Source organism: Apiospora kogelbergensis (genome assembly GCF_038363985.1).
Source record: "Apiospora kogelbergensis strain CBS 113332 chromosome Unknown utg000008l_segment0_segment0, whole genome shotgun sequence".
Taxonomy (NCBI): domain Eukaryota; kingdom Fungi; phylum Ascomycota; class Sordariomycetes; order Amphisphaeriales; family Apiosporaceae; genus Apiospora; species Apiospora kogelbergensis.
The window spans coordinates 1194200-1214418 of NW_027117425.1; the positions used below are offsets into that span (position 1 = coordinate 1194200).

The window sequence follows — 20219 nt, forward strand, 5'->3', positions numbered from 1 at the left end:
CATCCAACTGCAGTCAGCTGTGTCTATGTTCGCCGAATATCACGAGAGAAGTATTTCCGGAATAGAAACCAAGAACGGGAGCGTTCCGCTGATGGACGACCATGACCTGGGAAGGGCTGAAGGCTGAAGCAACTGACTAAGAAAGTGGAGCATTCGGCAAACGGGTGACAGGCTGGCGGGTGATTTGCCCAGAACGATGGCCTTGGACGCCTATATCCTTCACGGAAAGTCAGAAGCAGCTACAGGCAGGCAGTCAGGCAGATAGACAGCATTTGTGCAGCCCCTGAGTTCTCTTATGTAGGTAACTGTACCCTGAGCTTTCTTGATTCAACAGGGCATTGGAGTTATACCTAGTGAAATGATGTTTGTACGTGTACGATATATACCATCACGTGGAGTATACATTTCATGTTAATCAACCGGCCCGTATCGCATACACAAGCGCTCGCGTAGTTATGAACCTGCCATCCTCCTGATATACGGGGAGGCAAGAAGCAGTTGAAAAAATGGGTATCATTCTTGGGGACTCGGCGGAGCGCAGAGCCAGCCAGCTATCCTGTACCAGACGCCAGACCATGCAACAAAGACAAAATCGCTCAATATTCAGGGGCGAAAAGCCACCCTACATATCTTCTTCCGCTCGCTCTCGGCTCTCCTCTTCTTCCTCTTCCCGTTCCCGTACCCGCATGGCCTCCACCAACGCGACGCCATCCAAGCCGACCGCCTCCCCATTCCCATCCGCGTCCGGGACCGTCTTCTGCTTCTCGGCCTTCTTCGAGTTGGCTATGCGCTCTCGCACCAGCTTGGCAATGGCATTGTCCGTCCTCACATTGAGAACCTCCAGCTTCTTGTCGAGGTCTCTCTTAAGATCCCAGTTCGGCTTCTTGGGCTGTAGCTTGAACAGATCGATGCCCTTGTCGGCCTCGGCCGCCTCCTCCAGCGCCTTCTGTCGTATTTGCGCCTCAACTTCCGCAGCCTGTTCCTCTAATGTCGGGCCCTCCATGCCGAGTGTCGGAGGCGCCTCGAAGCCGAGCTTCGGGGCTTTTGCTTCTGCATCGTAGTTGCGTCCGGAGAGATGGAGCTTGGCAACATCTGGCACGGCGGGTGGTGAAGGTGAGCGTGTTGACTCGGGTGGTGCTACCTCGTCGGCAGGCTGTTTGCGCTTAAGGGTCTTGAGCTTGGCCAGACGTGCCTTACGGTCGTCAGCCGCGGCGCCGAGACTGGCTTGTGTTGACATGATGCTGAAAGTCGCAGGATACGTGGAGTGCAATGATGTCCGTATGCGCTTCCAACTAGCAGTACAGGAGGCTGGCTAAAGGGTGCCAGAACGGTGGGGGTGGTAAATGCTATGAAGTATGAAGACGTTGGTGGCTTGGTGTTATGAGTAGCCGCGAACTTGCAACTCGATAAAGGCGCGATAAGACTTTTTGGGAAGTCCCACCCCAGCAAAGACGCGCCCCAATGAAATTTCCAAGACCCCCGGTTTACGGGCCCCATATCTTTTGTACAGCTTCATGTTCGTTTCTATGTGCATTCCATAGTTGACGTTGTAATAGCTTCTTTTCCTTCCCTTTTCCCTCAAGGGCGATTATAACAATGAACGGCCAGTAATGCGAACATGTGTATGATAATTACCAAACAGCACATCTACCCCCTTGAAGCTCCTATCGACCATACTTTTCGCACCTGGCACGCCATGCGAACTCCCTTCGTATGCCGCCAGTGTCTGTCCCGCCTTCGGCAAACCCCCGCCAAATCGCAACGTATACTACGCTCGGCTTATCATAACCTCGTCCAAGCCGATCATTCCGAGACGACAGCATGGCCACCTCCAAATCCAAACAATAAGAGACTTGATCTGAGAGCAGAGGACGGAGGTTCGGGGTCGAACGGGTTGCGGCCGGACAGCCAGCAAAACTATTTCAGGCGATACGTACCGGAATCAGAGGACCATGTTGGGCGCGCCTCTGGGAACAACCCCAGACTACGATTGAAGAGGCAAATCCTAGGCACCCGCGGCAGGCTTGACTATCTACAAAATGCAGTAGCCGATACCTATGGGCTGTCTAGGCTTGCCGCCCGTGATGCCATTGCTCAGCTAAAGAGGTTATTAGCTGGCTGTAGCCCGGTTCATACATCGAGCCGAGTGGATGCATTTGATACCTGGAAGGCAGCGTATGCTCCAGTATTGTACGCGTCGCTGCAGGATCCATTACTCCGGCCAACCGCTTCTGGGAGCCCGAACTGGGATGCGCACTTCCATGGTGATCAGGATGTATCAATGGAATCGATGAGGACTTCCTGGCTCGAAATCGACCTAGCTCAGAGGGAAACGAAATGGGGTGGCATGATTGTCTCAGCGCTGCAAGTCAATCCAGAGCTGCTTGCGCCTTTACTCCAGGCCACATACGATGCTTCTTGGTCGCCGAGTTATATCGTTGAAGATGTCGCTCGGCTACTCTTCCGTCACGCCAAGGTGTCAGGACCATCTGACCGGGAATCTTTCGTTGGTCTTATGCTGTCTTTGCTCGGCTCCAGCCCTAAGGGTCACATAGTGCTGGGCGAGGACGTTCTAGCCAGCATCATATCCTGGGCAAGGGTGGACCAGGTTGTTGCAATCTTTCAGTACCTGCGCTCTAGTATGCCCAAGTTAACCCCTAGCACCTTGCTACACCTTGCATCCAGGTTGGCTGCTAGCTTTGATCACAAGGCCTTGGCTGCTGATATACTGTGCTATATGACAGAACTTGAAGGATTCGACATCAACTCCCCGGCTGCCGCTAGCGTCTGCACGACTCTCTTGAATGGGGAATTGGGGCGGCCAGCCCCTGAAGGCGACGCGGCACCCGATCGTCTGTTCAAAACACTTCTGGAGCATGGGTTGCAGCCGAATCTTCTCAACTTCACAGCCTTGATGAGGAATTTCGCTCTCTCTGGTCACCTAGACACAGCGTGGACTGTCTTTGACCTTCTTGGTCAGCATGGAATTGAAGCGGACGATAATGTTTACTCGATTCTGCTGTGTGCCTCGAAGAAAAAGAATGACGCGTCTTCGATTCACCGAGTAATAAACTGTATAAATATGCAGGATCGAGGCGCGCCCTGGAACGTCAACGCCGCAAACCACCTTCTTCACACCCTGTATCGCGATAACGAGGCACAGCGTGAAGTGAGACGGGGTCAGCGCAAGCGCAACAATGCTTTTAGACTAATGCTGCAATTGTACGCCAAGATATTTCGGCTCCGTCCGCTGCAAAAGTTCCTCCCTTTCGAGATAGAAGAGATGCTGCTGTGGCAGGGCCCATCCTACAAGTACTCGACAGCTGTAACACAATTGGTCGGTTCCATACCTTTACAGACATTGTCTTTACTTGCAGAACCAGATAGCATCACGCTTAGTGCCATGATCACTGCGCACTATCGGTCCTTGGAGGATCCCAAAAATATATTCCAAACCTACAAGCATTACAACGAGCTGCTGGCAAGGAAAGATTCACACGCCATGGCTATCGCGCAGCAGCACGGTACTTTGGTCCACGACATGTTCCTCAAGGCCATGATGCAGTTCCGGCCGTATCTCGGCTACACCGTGCGGACGGTCCAGGGCATGCTCCTCCGCGCCCAGGAGGAAGAAACCCGCGAGCGCGACGAACAGCAACACGGCACCAAGGCCAACGCCGCCTCGTTCAAGCAGCACCCGTATCCGTCCGTCTACACGTGGACCACGCTCATCAATGGCTTTCGAAACCACCGCCTTCCCGAGCCCGCCTTCTCAATCCTGCGCAAGATGGTCAGCGACGGCCGCGTCCAACCCAACGCGGCGAGTTGGAACGCCCTAGTGGGCGCCTACGCCCGCATCGGCGACGCCGTGAGTGCCGTCCGCGCCATGCGCTACCTCGAGGCCGCGGGCTTCCAGTCCGACCGCTACACGGTCCGCGCCATGGAGTCGCTGCCGCGCAAAGCCCGCGAGAAGGCCATCAAGCTGCTCGAGGCCTCCGACACCCAGTCTCTGGAGGAGGCGAGGGCCGACCTCGCTGATCTAGGGATCGACTTTGCCGGGTCGTCGGGCTCGGCATCGTCCTCGGAGCCGCCGACGTCCCCTGGGTTGTGGGAGCCCCCTGGCCGATGCAAAATGGTTGCCTGCTGCGGCGACTGAGGGCATGGGTCCCCCTCGCCCACAGACGATGAATACCGTCTTCGCGGCATGTCTAAACATGAGTATGCGCGTGCCAAGCATTAGGAGGATGACGAAGTCAACTGAGACAACATTCAATATGTATAAAACGGCCACGAAGCACATTGTACAAAACCCTCACCTCATATAGAAGGTCGAAGAAGCAAGCAAACAGACATTGATACCCATGATCACATTGAGATTATTTCGAACTTTCGCGTGATGAATGGCGTAGGCAGGGGAAACAGTCGGGTTGTGAATCTCTAGGAAACACCTCGAAAAGGGTGTAATTCCCGCCAAGTTGGCCTTATAAGTAAGCAAGTACCTATGTGATCTGGTGGCTCTCTAAGCTAGCTAAAAGTTGCCCAATTGAAGCCAATGGGATCGCGTTATAGACCACAGGCGAGCTTCCAAGTCGCCGCAGCTAAAGCAATGTCGGGCGTATACCCAGGTGCAAGCAACATGGGACTGCACCATGGCTCCAGGCGTTAGCGCCGTGGGCGTAAGAGCATGTCCATTTTCAGACCTGGGTATCTGCCTACGGCCTGCGGCAACTCAGTGTCTCCAGGCCTGTCACCAATTCCTGGTATGAAACACTGCTGCTGGGCCATTGGAATTCATCATACACTCATGGCTGGTCGGCCTTGTGATTCTCATCTGGGAAATGGCCAATTCGGAAGAATCGAAGGCTATCACGTCAGGTTGTGTGGTAAAGGCCCCTTGCAGATGCGCAGATCCTCTCATCACTTACATATTGACCAGCAGGTTAACGCCTATTAGCCTTTTGCGTTCCTTGCAGTCATGATCCTATGGCCATTGACCATACCCCGTCCACTGTTTCTTGCAAGCAAAAGAAGATGGTATGGTTACATGTTAATATGTTCTGCCACGGAAGGAGAAATATAACCCGTACTTCACGCTTATCATAATACGAGAACCGTTTGTCATCCAAGAGAAGCAATGTGTCTTGATAAATCACCACTAGATTTCACATAAATCTAAAACATACCATTCAAGAAGTAATCAAGTAATGGGTTTGGCAAACCGTTCCATCTTGGTTGCCTTTTCGTTCGCTACACATGGTGGTATCTATATAAATAAGTTAAAAAAAATGAGCCACAAGGGGACACAAGCCCCAGGCTTAAATGGTATCCCTCGTCGAAGGCAGTAAGCTCTGCTTGCAATGACTTGGGGGGACTTTTCACACGTAGGCAGTTTTCATAACGGGGCGTAACATGAAAACAAAACGGAAACAGATGTCCACTAAGAAGTGAGCATCTACCACGAAGATAAAGGAAAAAAGTATAAACACTCTCGCCAGCTCTCTGGGTTGCCCTACAAGGTCTCTGCCATGTTGGTGCCACGCTCAGAAGTATGTAGGTTCGCTGCAGTGTTTATTTCTTTGTAGTTGTTTTGAATTTTTAATAGTAGCGTTTAGGGCCAAAGGGGAGCCACGCTACGAGTCTGATCATTGATTTCATTGTTTATGGATCCCGTGGATATCATCGAGATGTTGGTCGGTCGACAAGAAGATAATGGTCAATCATGTTCTGTTCCGAGTCAGCAAACATTACAGAGGAAAGTTCTGGGCCCTGCGATGCTTACCCAATCGTATTGTGCCGGATCGTTCAGCACATTGTCCAGGGGTATAGTGTCCATGAAGTCGAGAGAAAAGTCCATCGCGTGGATTAGTTGAGACTGGTCCATGGATGGCGGTGGCGGAGGCGTCTCTTGCGTGTCGTTGTTCAGAAGGCTGGCCAGTGAACCATCCCTAACTTCAGGCTGCGGGGGAAGTTGCACAGGGGGTCGAGTAGGCTGTTCCTGCATCGATACTCTGCGCAATATAGCGCCAACGACTCTGGTGGCATGCGCGGCATCCGGGGAAAGGTGCTTCCTGGCCGACCATATCTTGTACGAAGTACCCAGTGCTTTCAGCTTCCTTGACCGCTCTGTTGGACTTTTTACTACAATTAGCTGACGTGCTTGCGATATAGGGTGGTTGATACTTACTCTGTCGAGATGCCTTCTGTCAGATCCAGGCAGAGCACCATAGCCGCTATCAGGAAGTCATGCATTGTCTGGCTATTAAACATGTATCTATCTTGGTACAATCGTCCACCCGGTCGACTTTCTTCGTCGTATTCTGCATGGAGATCAAGGATCCGCAGTGCCGAGTCGATGGCGGTACTTCGCGACATGACATATCTGGGATTGTCTTTATTGTCGCGCGTAAGAAAAGGCCGATGCAAGACGCAGAGAGTTTTGAGATACATCAGCTCCACCATCAGCCTGTGGACAATGTCGAAGCATGAATCGGCAAAGCTGTAGGAGCGCACAGGTCGGATTCTCAGTGTGGCGGGAAGTTGGTCGTGGAACGCATGTATTTCACTGTCCAGTTTCACCACTTCTTCATACGGTGGCGGCGGTTGGATCGACAAGGCGAAGCGGATGACTCGGCGCTGCAGGCGGCATAGTATGGACTTGTAGCACAGATAGAGTGTCGACGTTGCTTCTGTTGGCGGCCGAGGAGGCGGTAAGACGGTCGTGTGCTCGTCAAAGTCCAGGTCGAAGCGATTGCCCGGAGATTCCGTGTCACATTCGTCTTCGCGGACAATCGGAGGCATGCCGAGCTGGAAAGAGAACATGCAGTCGAATACTTCGATGAAAAACCACGCACGCCGGCGAATCTCACCTTCAAAAGGCGTGATATTGGGTAGGAATTTCGGGTCTCGGTGATAGCCCATCCGCTGGGCGAGCCGTACAAGTAAGCCAAACTTTGACCACATGCTTGAGTCACAGTCTTTCCGTCGCTGGAACTCGGTGAAATTCGATAGCAGCAATGCCTCAATAGAGTAAGGCTTCGCAGCAAGGTAGTCGCCGGCGATTAGACAGTCGATGGCCAATGCGGCTAATTTGTCAGGATGAGCTGATTCACAGTCCTTACTCACATCCTCCCCTTTCCCCATAGAAACCGTGGCGGCGACGTTGAGGATGGAAGCCAGTATGCTGAGCCAAAGCAAGCTAGTAGACGATGGGTCTCGCCAGAACACATCGTATTCTCTCTGAAATTTGGATGTGTGTATATACGGGGCGGCATGGAACCTGGATTGGAAGTAGCCAAAGACGAGCTGATCGGTCATGTGCTTGGGTGGCAGCCGGGCGACGGCTTCATCCAGATTAAGACGAACATGAGTGCCATAGACGATGTCCATATCGCGCGCTTGATGTGATGACGCTGAATGGGGTGGCGGCGAAGGACTCGAGTCTTCTTCCGAGGGCTCAGCTTCAACAATGCCCCGAATGTCATGGATACTCTCGAGGATGGCCGACCAGTGGGTTGCGCCGACGTAGCCGTTTTCGGGCTGGGTATGACCGTAAGTAGCACCAGTGCTGGGCGTGACGGCGGTGTTTACTGTGCTCGGAGGCGTGCTGAAGTCAGAGCGCATTTCCACCTCGCTTCGTGGATCCGAACTCGATGCGACGCTGGCAATACTTCCGTCTTGGCTCCCGGCAGTTGATAACATGCCATTCACCATGTCTTCCAGCTTTTGGAGGCGGACCTGCAAGAGGGGCCGCGACATGGCATCCTGTTTGGGGCGGGACTCTGTCTGCGGCCGGGACTCATTGCCCTTGGGCTTGCGGGCAGCCCGGGGGCATACTCGCAGAAAGCGGCCTCCCCGCTCTTGACGCACCTCTCGCATGGTTGCTGGCGGTCACATTTCACCTAAGGAACGGAGATTAGCGAGGGAGGACGGCGACGAAGAGAGTACCCCGACAGCAACAGTGAGACAGGCTTGCCTTTCGGGTGCGACACAGCAGGCAGCTAACTGGCGGTCTGTTGCGCTTCTGGATCTTCCGCTGCATGCCTTCGGTTGGTTGTGCGCGGAAGACGCTGGTCTGGTAGGATGGGCGATCCATAGTCCGGGCTCGGGGATAAGTTCAAACGGTGTTTTTTATTTTAGAGGCCTCCGAGTGAAAGCATGTGTGTCATGCCGTCTGTATGTAGCCCACACACTAGGACTGGACATGAATGTGTGTGTGTGTGTGTGTGTATGGGAGGTATGAGCGCAGGCCAAGTCGAATCAAAGCCCAAAGTCCGGCGACGGGAGCGCGATATAAACCAAGAAGCAAATGTCGGGCTCAATCAAAGCCAACCAAATTTACGGGCGTAGCGTTGCGTGGTGGGATTGAGATAGGCCACGATGAGAAAGAAAAGATGCGGCTCGAAAAGCAGTAGATACCCGATCATGGAGCATCAACTAATTTTCGGAGATATGAACTCGAAGGAATGAAATGACAAATGTGAAGGCAGTCTGAGTAAGTACTTTCCGCGACCAGCGACCAGGACTTGCTTCCTACTCGCTCGCCGTCTTGTGAGGTGCGTGAGTATGTATGTGTGTGTGTGTGTGTGAGTATGTGTGTGCGCGTGTGTGCGTGTGCGGGTGTGGAAAGCGTTCCGTTCCCCGTCAATCACCCAAATCAATCAATTAATCAGTCCATGGTCGGTGGTGCTTTTTCGGTCGCCTTCCCCTTCGCTTCCCTCGTTGGAATATCCGCGTATCCGGAGAAAATGGGTCATCCAAACTCCGCAGCTCCCGTTTTGAGAATGGGGGCTTTTTCCTGCTAAAGCCCATCCCAGCCAATGGGCACGCCCTTCTGCATCTGAAGTACCGAGCTGCTCCTGCTCTTGGCCCTTGAATCCTTCCCTTCATCCAACACCTCCCTGCTGAGTAATGTTACACAGGAATACGAAGTTCTATATATCTCTGTATATCTTCTTTTGGACAGATCAGAACATCTCGTTCCTCCTCCTCTCGGAGGCTGGGAGGGGGGTGGAGGTGCGTATCGGGGATCCCATATATGTAGTCCAGGGAAGCCTAGCATGTCCCCAATCCACCTCGTTTTCTTGGCCTGGAAACGCGACCTATCGTTCCGATGCGGTGGTCGAGAAACGAACCACCGCTTGCTGCAACAACCAGGTCACTTTTTGCCCCTCATTTCGTGACAGACAAGGTCTCGGGCTCTCGGCTCTAAGGCCTACGGGAGATAAGATCGGACCTGGTCGGACTGGAGCCTTGGCAGCCTCATCCCACTCTCTTCTGGGCCAATCAGCTGCGTGATTATGTCGATTTCCATAGGTGTTCGCCAAGCCTGCTGATCACTGCAGCATTGCAAAGTCTTTTGACCTCGTCCCCTCTTCGCTCAGATAGGTATATCTCCACGAGCCAGTCACCAGTGTCCTTGCTACAGTGCACAGGCAGCCGGCGACCGTGGCGAAGATTAGCAGAATCCTTCGGCGGCAAATGCAGCACCATCGCTAGCAAAACCTGTGTTGGGATAAGGCCATCGGATACAGGAGAGGTTAAGCCCTTGTTAAGTCCGATTGCCACACATATACCACACACATCCCCCGCCGCTCCCACTTGCACACAGGCTTGGGACGAGAACCCTTGCAGGATGGCACCCATTCTGCTGGGACCGAACACGATGGCTTCTTTCTAGTCCCTGCAGCTCGCCGTTTTGAAGTCACTCGGGATGCAGGTCAGGAGTCCGGTGGGGCAACAGGCAGATATAGACATCGCTTACGACGCCACTTTCCATGTTTGTTCTACTTCGCCGAGACCGAAGACGGTATAGGTCAGTTGTCGAATCTACATTTCCAAGGTTGCCATCATTCAGCAACGGGCTACCACATCCCAGGACCGCCTGGTCAGACAGAGTTCCGATTCGGAAACCTTAAATCTCCCCTGTTGATGCCCAATGGGTGAGGGGTGGTGGTCTGGCCAACATGTGTAACGAACGACAACAGCGAGTATCTGGTTTTCTAGATGCTTTTCCAAGGCCCTCCTCATACTGATTGCATTAGTATAGGGCGTGCGCCTTGGTAACTCCGAACCCTATCTTGCTATGTCACAAAATTGCCCGATTGGCTGGCAGCCGAGCCATACACCACGGCCGTCTCAAAATATCAAACAAATACACCGCCGTGGCTCTAAAACCCTCCGGTGGTAGTCGAGAAACATAACCACGCCAGCCTGCGTATGTCTTCTGCTTTCGACTGCATTACTAACTGTGTACATGGAAGACACAGTAATGAGAGGCAGCAAGGTTCGGGCGGACATGCAGTGCCACATCGGATGAGAGTTTCGGCGACTGAAATAGGGCTATGTAAATGCGATCGGGCCATGGCCCTCTCATGTTCTATATCGCTTACTGGACGACCTTCAGTTCCCCAGCCAGACAACGAGGCCACAGCAAGTCAGTCCTCGCGTCAATACCTTTGAGAGGCTGAAGGCAGACAGCGAGTTTACCTCCATGTCCCGTGATAGGGGCAGTCAGCCCTTGTGGGCTTGTTTGTCGCTTTGTGGGACGACCAAGAGGTCGCATACTCTTGGGGCCGGTGGACGAAGAAATCTTACCCGCAGCGAGATGGTTGCTGGGCTAATCAGTCCTACTGTTGTCCATATCGGAATCGTGTACTCGCATTGAATGGTGTATCGAATGTCGGGCTGAAGGTGCGGGGGGCAATCATTATCGGCCCGGCCGCTGGCCATCACTAAGGAGGCTTCCTCGGCTGGGACGGCCTCTGCTATGAGTGTCCGAGTCACTGTCATTAGCCGTAATCCGGAGCGTTTACACGGCTGAGCCCGCGTCGATATGGGTCACCATGACAATGCATTGTTGGCGTGGATAGCATGCCCCGGGTGATATGCTCTTTGGCCCCATTGACGGCTTTGTCGACTTCGCGTATTCCCTGCTGCCGACTCCAGCGCCCTGTTAGCAATCATATCTGCGTTATGCGCCACTTCGGTCGAATCACGTTCACGTGTGCTGTCTTGGAAGATATTCGCCTGCTCTACACATACGCACCTCGTGGTAGAGAGCTTTTGAACTCGAGGATGGGTGGTGGTGCAGTCGGGATGAGCTGGTAGAGATGATCAAAACAGTGGCAATTGGTATCTCGGGATTGGCGAGGCGGTTGGTCACAAGGCTGCCATTGAGTTCACTGTGGAGGAAGCTCGGTGTGGCGGTTCTGGCATGGTATAGGCGGGAGGCAACCCTGATGTTGTTTACACTGAGGGCAGCGCGGTTGTGGATGGCATCATAACGATCTCTGAGTACAAGGAGCATACCAGAAGGAGGGCAACAAGGTTGGCGCGGTCGAACAATCGAGGTCCCGCGTTTGTTCACGGTGGTTGCCTACCCAACTGCAAGTCACCACCTGCTCAGCTTGGGGGAAGGGGGAGGGGGAACCCTTGAGCTGGAGGTCATAAGGCATAATTACAGCTTATTCTTTCACCGAACCGGGAACTTATCATACCCGATCAAATTAGGCTGGCATGTCCGCGTTGGTCGAATGGTAAGTCGAAGGGGAAGGATGAAAACCCCCCGTGACCCGGGCACGGGGGTTTTCGTAGGCACAGGTTGACAGTTCGATTCCTACCCGGGGGGGATCGACACGTCCCTGAGCTGAACTTTTTGCCTTTTTTTCTATTTGCATAGTTGGAGGTGAGTCCTCAACTTTACCTGGTCGATGCGATACCCTTTCGTGAAGCCACTTCTTGCACCTCTTTTTGTCTCTGCCTGGATCACTTCCTCTGGTGCACCCTTCTTGAACGTACCCGCACACAATAACTAAGGACGGTTCTCCTGGGGCAACACAATAATCGTCAATCCAACACAGAGAGTACAGCTATGTATGCTCTTGCCACTTTGCGAGAAATAGTTATGTAGGATCCAGCAATCCTGACCAAATCGCAATACTTCTGATGACCATTTCCAGTAACTCACCCTTGTCAAATAGGGGTTTAAACCCACTGTTGCTTTCCCCAGTACCCCTAGTGGTTTTGAGTGCAACCTTCCCACGCTATCTGGGACCATATTTTCTGCAGTAAAACCCTGATTATGGTTCTATTTAGTGTTAGTTAGGGTGTCGAAGGACTATGTATTGCAGATGCAGTGGGATAGTATCCCCATCAGATCGACGACCGAAAATTCAGTGACGTGATAGCGAACAGTTCACCGCCAAGAGCTATATTAAGGGGTATAGTGCTTTGGATGAAACCCCCTGATAACTAATGTTATACATGAGAAGCTTAAATTAAAGAATAATTTATCATGGTACAATTCTAGGCCCTATGTGAAGCAGAATTGTTCTGGAAGGTCCTCAGTAAAGCATCGGTCACTACCTCGAAAAAAGAACTCCTTCATTAAATTCCGAAGCAGGCCGTCACATACTCGCATTTATAGACTCAGCCCCTTTAAGAGTCCTTGATATTTGGACGTTGGATTCGTCGAGTCTAGTTCAGTTCTCTTCCAATTCCAAGGGTGCAAACAACGACATCGGCACTCGTCTAGTAGAAAGCATCCTACCCAAGACCAAACCGAGATGGTAAGCGTGCAGCTGTTCCCAAATGTGATGTGTACGGGAGCTACTCGCGATGATACTGGGTGTTGAGTGTGTGATGGCTATCATCGTTATCACTCGCATGTAAGACGGGACGCCAGTTGCCGAATGGGTGTTCCATATTGAGAGAAGGAAGTTGTGTAACAGAAAACATTCCATATATAGTCACTCTAGCTGATAATTCCCGTTGAACTTGTGCTCTTAGCACACTCCTCTTCGTCGTCGCAGTGCTGCAGTATGCCTTGGTAGAGGTCCGCGATGTGGCCGTTGGTCGTTTAGGGGCTCGAAGGCCGGAGGGGCCATGAGATATGAGCGAGGGATATGCGATGAACCTGGTTACGCTGGACTAGATGACGCGCTATTCATTGACTCGACCTCTCATTTCAGTTGTTTCGGCGTGTTTGCAGAATACTTTCGTTTTCTTCCTTCTGGTCCCAAAATTGCCACCATCATCAATCCTCACCTCACACACCCTTCCCATCTCTATCCATCACATCATAACAACGACATTTCCATGCAATGATGGATGAATATAGACTTGATGTAAAGCCTTCTGCGATCCAGTCCAAGGCACTGGCAGGCAGGTTTGGTGATGGTGACGTTTTCGTACACAACCAGCGCTCTGCGCAAGGGATCTGAGCACTGAGTATGCAGTGAGAGATATTGCGTTAAAGAATCGTACCCGGAGGCCAGATGCATGATGTCCAGATTGCCGGCCTCCGCATTCAGGACCCATCCGCTGCAACAGGACTTTACTTCTTAGCCTTTCGCGAATAATTGCCTGACATCCCTATCGATCTGCAGTATGGCCAGATAGTGGTGGTGGTTCACGAGGCTATCAATACTTGTCTACTGTGTTAGCCTTTACATACGATACACATACGCGCGAGCCTCATTATGCGACTCAAACCCTACATGTTACAGACTGGAATGTACAAGTCTAGATATATGCAGATAATCGACTGAAATGCATATGATAAAGGAGGTTTCATCTCCGCGTATAGGACGTAGCTAGTAGAAGAAACCCAGAAGACCCCAACACATCGTTTGGAGATCTCATAAGTTACAACATTTGCAATGTCTGAAGAAAGAGCTTCGCAATTCTGGGTGTATTCTATCCGTCAGGCATGGGGGAGGCACTACGCGAACAAGCATCATGGCCGCACATGCATCCCGATTACAATACTCGCTGTATGTTATTCACAGTTTGTACCACAACTCGTGTGGTTGACCCCTAAATAAGTGTGCTTGAAACATTTATCAACTATCTTATAAGACGATAGGAGATTCGGGTCTCAACTCTACATCGTTGATGCTGATTACGATTACAAACTACCCAGCTATCGGATGTTGGTGTAAAGCCACAAGTTAAGATCCTAGATCCGGTGCGATGGTAAGATTAGTTAGTACCTCTGCCGTCAGCTCTGGATGGCACCAAGGCTATGAACGGTACCCCGCAACACGTAATGGCACAATTATACCATGACCGCCATCGAGCTCTGCAGCCTATGAATGAAAGCCCGCTCGCTATCTCGATCTTCGAGTCAAGGATCCGTAAGCATTGGTCGGCCCCTTACGGCGAGATCGCCGAGCCTCTCCAGCTTGTTTCTCAGCCTCCTCGTGTCATCTTCCTCTTCACCCACCCACCTCCAACCTCTAGAAGTAAGCCTGGGCGCGCAAGCAGGCAGGCTCTGAGGCTAGGAGGCGAAAATCGACCGGCGCCGGAGACGCCGTCCTCGGCAGAGCGCTTCGGCAGTCAGGATAGCTAGCTGCTTTGCGCGTTTGCGATGCGGTGTAAGTGTTGGTGTGGCAAAGCAGTAAGCAAACTTGAAAATGTGACCGACCGGCCAATGATCTGCAAGCAATGTCAGCCGAGCACTGGATCTGGGGTTATGTATTCGTGGGAAGGGAAGCGAAGCGCCGATAGATTCGCCGGCAGCAGACGAACACCCTCAGGGATCTTTTGGAAAATTAGTTACGTAGGGATGAGGGCCAAAATCCCTAATGCGGATGATGAACGGAATAAGTCTAAAATCTCACACACTATCACCTATCACCTCGCCCTTGGCTCGTTCCGTAAGGTCGTTCCCGGAGGATCCTAATTGTCCCTCGTCCAATGGGCAAACACATCCACCACCCAATCCCGTGAAAGGATTTATGGCATTTCCCAGAAGCTGGGGGTGGTGGAATGGAATGTGGGGAAGCGCGGAAGGGGGAGGGTGGGATGACGACGTTCAAGCGACCGAGTATCTAGTGGGTTGATCAGGAAGAGGGTAAAAAGAAGCCAGCCACACTCGACAAGACGGCAGGTACTTACGCGTAACCGACAACCTTTTTTGCGTAACGTGAAACCGAAGCGCAGCAACTGCCGGCAAACACGAAAAGGATGCAAGGGTTGTGATAGGGAGGAAACAAAGAGCAGGCAGGTGCGGCGTAAGCAGAGAGAAAGAAGAAGGTGGAAACAGAAAAAGAGTAGTATCGAGATGTGATGAGACGCCGACTTTGAACCCCGTGACGCCCGGCTTCCCGCTCTTGCTGCAAGGCTGGCTGTCAAATAGCCCAACCGCCCGGTGAGAGAAAAAAATACTCAAAAGGGATTGCAGGAGGGGGAAGGGATGTGCACATGGAAGAGCCCAAACAGCGGTGACGGTTAGGGAGAGATGCGGTCGTAGCTCCCGCATCATGTCAGACTGTCAGACGAGTCACAATACATCACCCTAATTTTAGACGGGGGTTCAACGCAGGGAGAAGCAGGATGATGCGCGGGCACAGGAACCCGTGCCGCCCAGAGATCGTAGGGATGAAAGGGAAATACCGACATCAGCGACAGCGCTTAGGGACGTGTCGTTGGGCTAAAGAAAGATCACTATGTGGAAAAAGGCACTACAAATAAACGATAGGGAAAGAAATAAAGAAGGGGGAAAAGGAATGACTGTAATCAAAAGTGGAAAGGGAAAAACAAAGTGAGCATGCATTTCATTTTAGGACTTGACGTTTCAATAAACACTTCTGCAGCCGCACCGGCTTGCATCATGAGGCTACAATATCGGCCATAAAAATAGCAGCAGCAGGCTTAAAATAGAGGCGTCTCTGAACCAACGGCGACCCAAGAGAATGGACAAAAACCAGTCTACCCGTGAAGGGTCTTTCTGTGTACGTACATGATGTATAGATACTGTCAGTACCATGCAAATGCATCCAACACCGGTAACAGGACCAGGTAGGGGGGATCTAGATGCCTATGTACATCTTAGTCAGGCAGGATACAAGGCAACTACGCACACCGAAGACTGGGCTGTGACTGGAGCATCCCCTCGTCCCATGACGTTGAATTTAACCTTCGCGGCTCTGTTGCTCAGGTACACCAATGATATCGGCGTGATAAGGACAAGGGACATGTGCATGACACACATGGCACAACTACACCCCGAGTGTGAGAGAGGGGAGGGGAGGGGGTAGAAGGGATTGGCGCCCGGAAATACATGGTCATCGCGGAGGCGCCCAGCACAGATGGGGGATGTAAGAAGGACCCCGAATAGCTTCTAGAGATCTCAACGAAGAACTGGGGAGCAGGAGGGACCGGAAAGGGGCCAATGAGGTGTTGTGGTGGCAGCAGCGGCGCTTCCAGAAGAGGCATACAGGATGGGCAATGACTGGCCACAGCACTTCAACTCGCGATATGCAGAGAGCGAACTTTGTCATCTGCAATGAACGGCGGGAACCTCGCATGAGGGCGCGTGGCAACGGTGCGGTAGCGCTCATGTACGCCTCCGTCATCGCCAGTTTCACCCCTACCCACGACAACACCGACGATGGCGTCGACGTTGACCAGTAAAGCAGCCCGTGCGAATCCCATGGCGGCGGCACCCAGGGGAGAATGCAAGTCATCGTTCGCGATGACGACAAGAATAGCCCACCGACGCAGGCCATACGCACAGATATCCAACCACACGGGCGCTTCGTTCGCGATGGTGGTGGTAGTGGTGGATAGGCAATTGACGGTCGCCTAAGGAGGAAATCTTCTAGAATGTTAGGCCAGTTTTGAGCCACAAGTGCTAAGAAAAGGGCTGCGGCGGCGCTTAAACCCGTCAAGGGACGGCGGCTACCGAGAGACGCCCATTCATCATTGGACAGACCCAAGCAATGGCAAAGTCTGGTGACCAAGTGTTTCCGCTTGAGCGCTTACGACTGCCTGCCAAATGCGATCTCGCTGCGCGGAAGATCTGAGGCCAGGAAGATAAACACTCCTTTGGGCAAATACATGAAGATGAGTGACCTTGCTACGGGAAAGCAGGCCGACCGCCTAGCAGCCTGACTGGGGGATCTTGAGGCTCTTTTGACCGGAGACTCGGGTAACGTATGGGTGCTAAACACTTGGTCTAGGCGAATGGTCGGTCACTGGGCTGGCCACTGGGGATTTCCGCTCAGGTCACCCAGTCCAGTACATCCCAGCCCATGCACCCATCCATGTCTTGCCGTTCAGCTGCAACAGCAAACCTCTGGGATAATGATCCTTCGCTTGTGACAGTCGAGCCGAAGGAGTCAGTTCGCGTTAAATCCGTCCAAGTCTCGGGACGGCAACCAATTCGTAGCGCGGTTCTTGTCATGTCCAAGCCAGCCCTGGTGCTTGCCAAGGGATCAGTAGAGCAGTAAAGGGATTGTTGCTCTTCGGGTTGCCTGTCTTGTCCCCATTGCTTCTCGACACTTTGCCTCGGCAGCCCCATCTTTGATGACATAGCCAATCCGTCCTACGCTACCAGCTACGTCTCACAGGGCTTTACCACCAAGCTGGGAGCAGCACATGCTGCCCGTTGGATCTCGAATCTGCCCTGGCACAAAAGAGATGAGAGGATTGGCAACCTTGGAAGAATATTTCCGGTTTGAGCAAGCTAACGACCATCTAGTCCAATGGGTTTGAAATTACACCAAACGGGAAGGCATCCTTCGCTCTTGGCTCCCGCCCAGCCCGTTGCGGTCTGCTCGCCATGTGCAATGACATGATGGTTTGGGTGGGTGGGCGTGTGAGAGGCGACGAGGTTGTTTGCCGTGCTCGGTGCTCGGCGCATCGGCTTCCCACTCTATGCGGCATCGGCTTGGTTAATAATAATAATAATAATACCAATAATGCTCCCTCTTATTCTGATCACAAGGACCAACAGAAACGAATTGACATTGAACCACGCTCTTGGGTCTCGATCAGCCACTTCTGCCCTAAAAGGAACACACCAGTCAAGTTACCCTAGCCACTACCTACCTATCAACAATGCTCGCTATTTCGGTAACCAAGATCACCAACCACTCGCTTGGGCTTGTATGATTGTTATGCATCCCGTTATTCTATTCATATCTAGGTAATCTGTGGGTAATAAGAAGACAATTCCAGGACGGATTTTGTTTGACCTGTGAGCTGTGATCGGGCGCGGTAACCAGAAGAAACGACAGAACGGATCGTTCTTTATTGGGGCGTTCTCGAAGCAATCAAGCTGAGAAGTGACGAAACCAATTCTTGGCTGGCTAGTCGAGTGTAAGCGGCTGGCGCATGAAAAGCTGCGCACACATTCAATATTTGCTATCTTGGCTATCCAGCCTCTGTCTGATCTGAGGTCGCAAGTTCCCGTTCCCAGCTTTCTCTTGAAGAGCAAGAGCTCGTAAGCTTGTGCAAGAAATAGCCACGCGCGTCGTCCCCCAAGAATTATCAAGGACTGTTTATTTGGTTCCTTGAAGACAGTTGGCCGATGTAGCGTGAGTGGCTGATGGCTGATGGCAATCATGATTGACGGCGGGGAATGCTTCAGGCGGAAAAAGAGTACTTGTCGAATTAAGTACCTCTGGCCAAGCAAGCAAGCAAACTCACAGCCCCTGGGCGATAGTTTTACTCAACGTTGCACTAGCGTCGTAAGTCGCGCTTCTTCTGTTGGTACAGCAAGTACCTCTCGTCTTTCGCCTGGCCTGGCAGCCTGAACGGTTGTGTCGTCAAGCGCTGCTGCCCCGCAGAAGACTGAGGTCCGAAGGGACGAGCCACTCAGGCCAGACTGTCGGTAGCCCCCCAAGGTTGCCATCCGTGCGAGTGCCAGATGAGAAGGAAGCAAGCGGGCAGGGCAGGGATCTGGGCAGGGGAGGTACAAAAGACAAGGGGGACTCCGGTTTTATTAGACGGTGTCAAGTTGGCTGGCGTCAAAGCGAATCAGTTCCCATAGAAGCGGAAAGGTGCCCGCACAACGGCGCCAAAAGGGGAAACAGCAGGGGGGCCATGTCGGTTCTCATGCAAGGAGTGATTGTCTTCCTGCGAGGAGCGAGCCAGGCTGGCAAGCCCATCATAAACTGTCCGAGTCGGATGGGTGGTCGAACCTGAATCGCGGCTACCCAGAACCAACACCAGCCAGTACCGACCGCTGTGCCGTGGAAAGCGGCCTCATCTCCAGCCTTTGCACCATGGGCTTTTCTATCTTCTACGTTATCTGATCTCCACCATCGCTGTTCGATTATCGTGCATTCGATCGCGAATGTTTCAAGTCGTCAATGACGACATTGCCCAGTCGGGCGCTTGAATTCGTCTTGTCATGGCCGATGGTGGTGGCCTGATTCCGGCACTTGGGGTGTCATTGACGGATGAGTCTGCCAGCCTGCCCTCTACCAAAACCAGGACTGGCGGTAAAGGGGCGGGCGACTGCTGGTCTTGCTGTAACAAGCACCCGCTGACTGAACAAGAAGTTCCTTTCACAACCTGGCTCACCTCGGCCACACTAGTCCGAATTGTACACTGCGCCGAGATCAACCATTGCACATCGGAATATTCTCACAACGTGGGGTCGAGGAGAGGACAGCAAAAGAGACACCTGACAGATCATGATGCATATCATGGTTCCGCGGCGGCACTAGCTGATCGCTGTTAGTCGGCATTCTTGCGCCGCCCGCTTCCGGGGTTGCGTTGCTTTGACGCCTGTGTCGACGACTCTGCCTCGCGAGATGTGTACTTGTAGAAGGAGATAGGCGATGACGACGGAGACGGCCAATGGGGCTACTAGTCAAGGTACCATTGCAGGTAGGGCAGGTGTGTACGTGCATGTGGTGTATTTCTCTTGCTAACCTGCCCGACGTGATACTGCCTTACACAGAGTGTGTTCGACGCGAACGAATAGAAGGAGATGGGAGAGAGGTTCGTGCAAGTCACATTGAGACGAGGATGCGCCACGGAAGCCACGCCAAATCGCCTATGCGAAGCGCAGCAAGAAGTGTTGAAGTTCTAAATTAGGACTCGTTATCTATCGTAAGGAGCCCTTCTTTTCAATAGTGACCGTAGGCGCATCTGGTGTGCAGTTTGTTTGTCTCTGCCATAGGCCGCCCTCTTGGCGCTGTGCAGCCAATGGGTGTCGCGATGCCGCTTAATATTGATCACTAGGTTCTGAGGCGGTTAGTTTTTTAGGGCACGGCACTCCCAAGGGGTGGAGCGTCAGGAAGGAAGGGATCTGTTTGTTCCGCAGATCCAGTGATGCGCGTGTGCGTGTAAGGGTGGTGCGACAAGCGCTTCGGGGGCCATGATGATGCATACTGCTTGGGTCGGGTTGACCGAGTTGACGGACGATGGAGAGAGTTCACGATGGTCTGTCGTGTATGAAGGTAGTATCTACTGTGCGTCTC

At 52.5% G+C, this 20219-nt stretch overlaps 6 protein-coding genes across 6 annotated transcripts; 2 read left to right on the top strand and 4 right to left on the bottom strand.

The window, feature by feature from the left end:
- Positions 1-622: 622 nt before the first annotated feature.
- On the bottom strand, positions 623-1237 carry PG998_012358 (uncharacterized protein; the record flags this gene model as incomplete). Its single annotated transcript, XM_066879174.1, has 1 exon — positions 623-1237. One exon carries the CDS (start codon positions 1235-1237, stop codon positions 623-625), a length of 615 nt encoding a protein of 204 aa, XP_066725558.1.
- A 459-nt stretch (positions 1238-1696) lies between these two features.
- Positions 1697-4156, top strand: PG998_012359 (uncharacterized protein; the record flags this gene model as incomplete). Its single annotated transcript, XM_066879175.1, has 1 exon — positions 1697-4156. One exon carries the CDS (start codon positions 1697-1699, stop codon positions 4154-4156), a length of 2460 nt encoding a protein of 819 aa, XP_066725559.1.
- Positions 4157-5734: 1578 nt separating this feature from the next.
- Positions 5735-8092, bottom strand: PG998_012360 (uncharacterized protein; the record flags this gene model as incomplete). Its single annotated transcript, XM_066879176.1, has 3 exons — positions 5735-6131; positions 6185-7880; positions 7945-8092. The coding sequence occupies 3 exons, from the start codon at positions 8090-8092 to the stop codon at positions 5735-5737; spliced, it is 2241 nt and encodes a 746-aa protein (XP_066725560.1).
- Positions 8093-10787: 2695 nt separating this feature from the next.
- On the bottom strand, positions 10788-11305 carry PG998_012361 (uncharacterized protein; the record flags this gene model as incomplete). Its single annotated transcript, XM_066879177.1, has 2 exons — positions 10788-10948; positions 11041-11305. 2 exons carry the CDS (start codon positions 11303-11305, stop codon positions 10788-10790), a joined length of 426 nt encoding a protein of 141 aa, XP_066725561.1.
- Positions 11306-13658: 2353 nt separating this feature from the next.
- On the top strand, positions 13659-14350 carry PG998_012362 (uncharacterized protein; the record flags this gene model as incomplete). Its single annotated transcript, XM_066879178.1, has 2 exons — positions 13659-13772; positions 13985-14350. 2 exons carry the CDS (start codon positions 13659-13661, stop codon positions 14348-14350), a joined length of 480 nt encoding a protein of 159 aa, XP_066725562.1.
- A 1898-nt stretch (positions 14351-16248) lies between these two features.
- PG998_012363 (uncharacterized protein) lies at positions 16249-17305 on the bottom strand (the record flags this gene model as incomplete). The annotated part of the gene is made up of 2 exons (XM_066879179.1): positions 16249-16587; positions 17027-17305. 2 exons carry the CDS (start codon positions 17303-17305, stop codon positions 16249-16251), a joined length of 618 nt encoding a protein of 205 aa, XP_066725563.1.
- Between the last annotated feature and the right edge of the window lie 2914 nt (positions 17306-20219).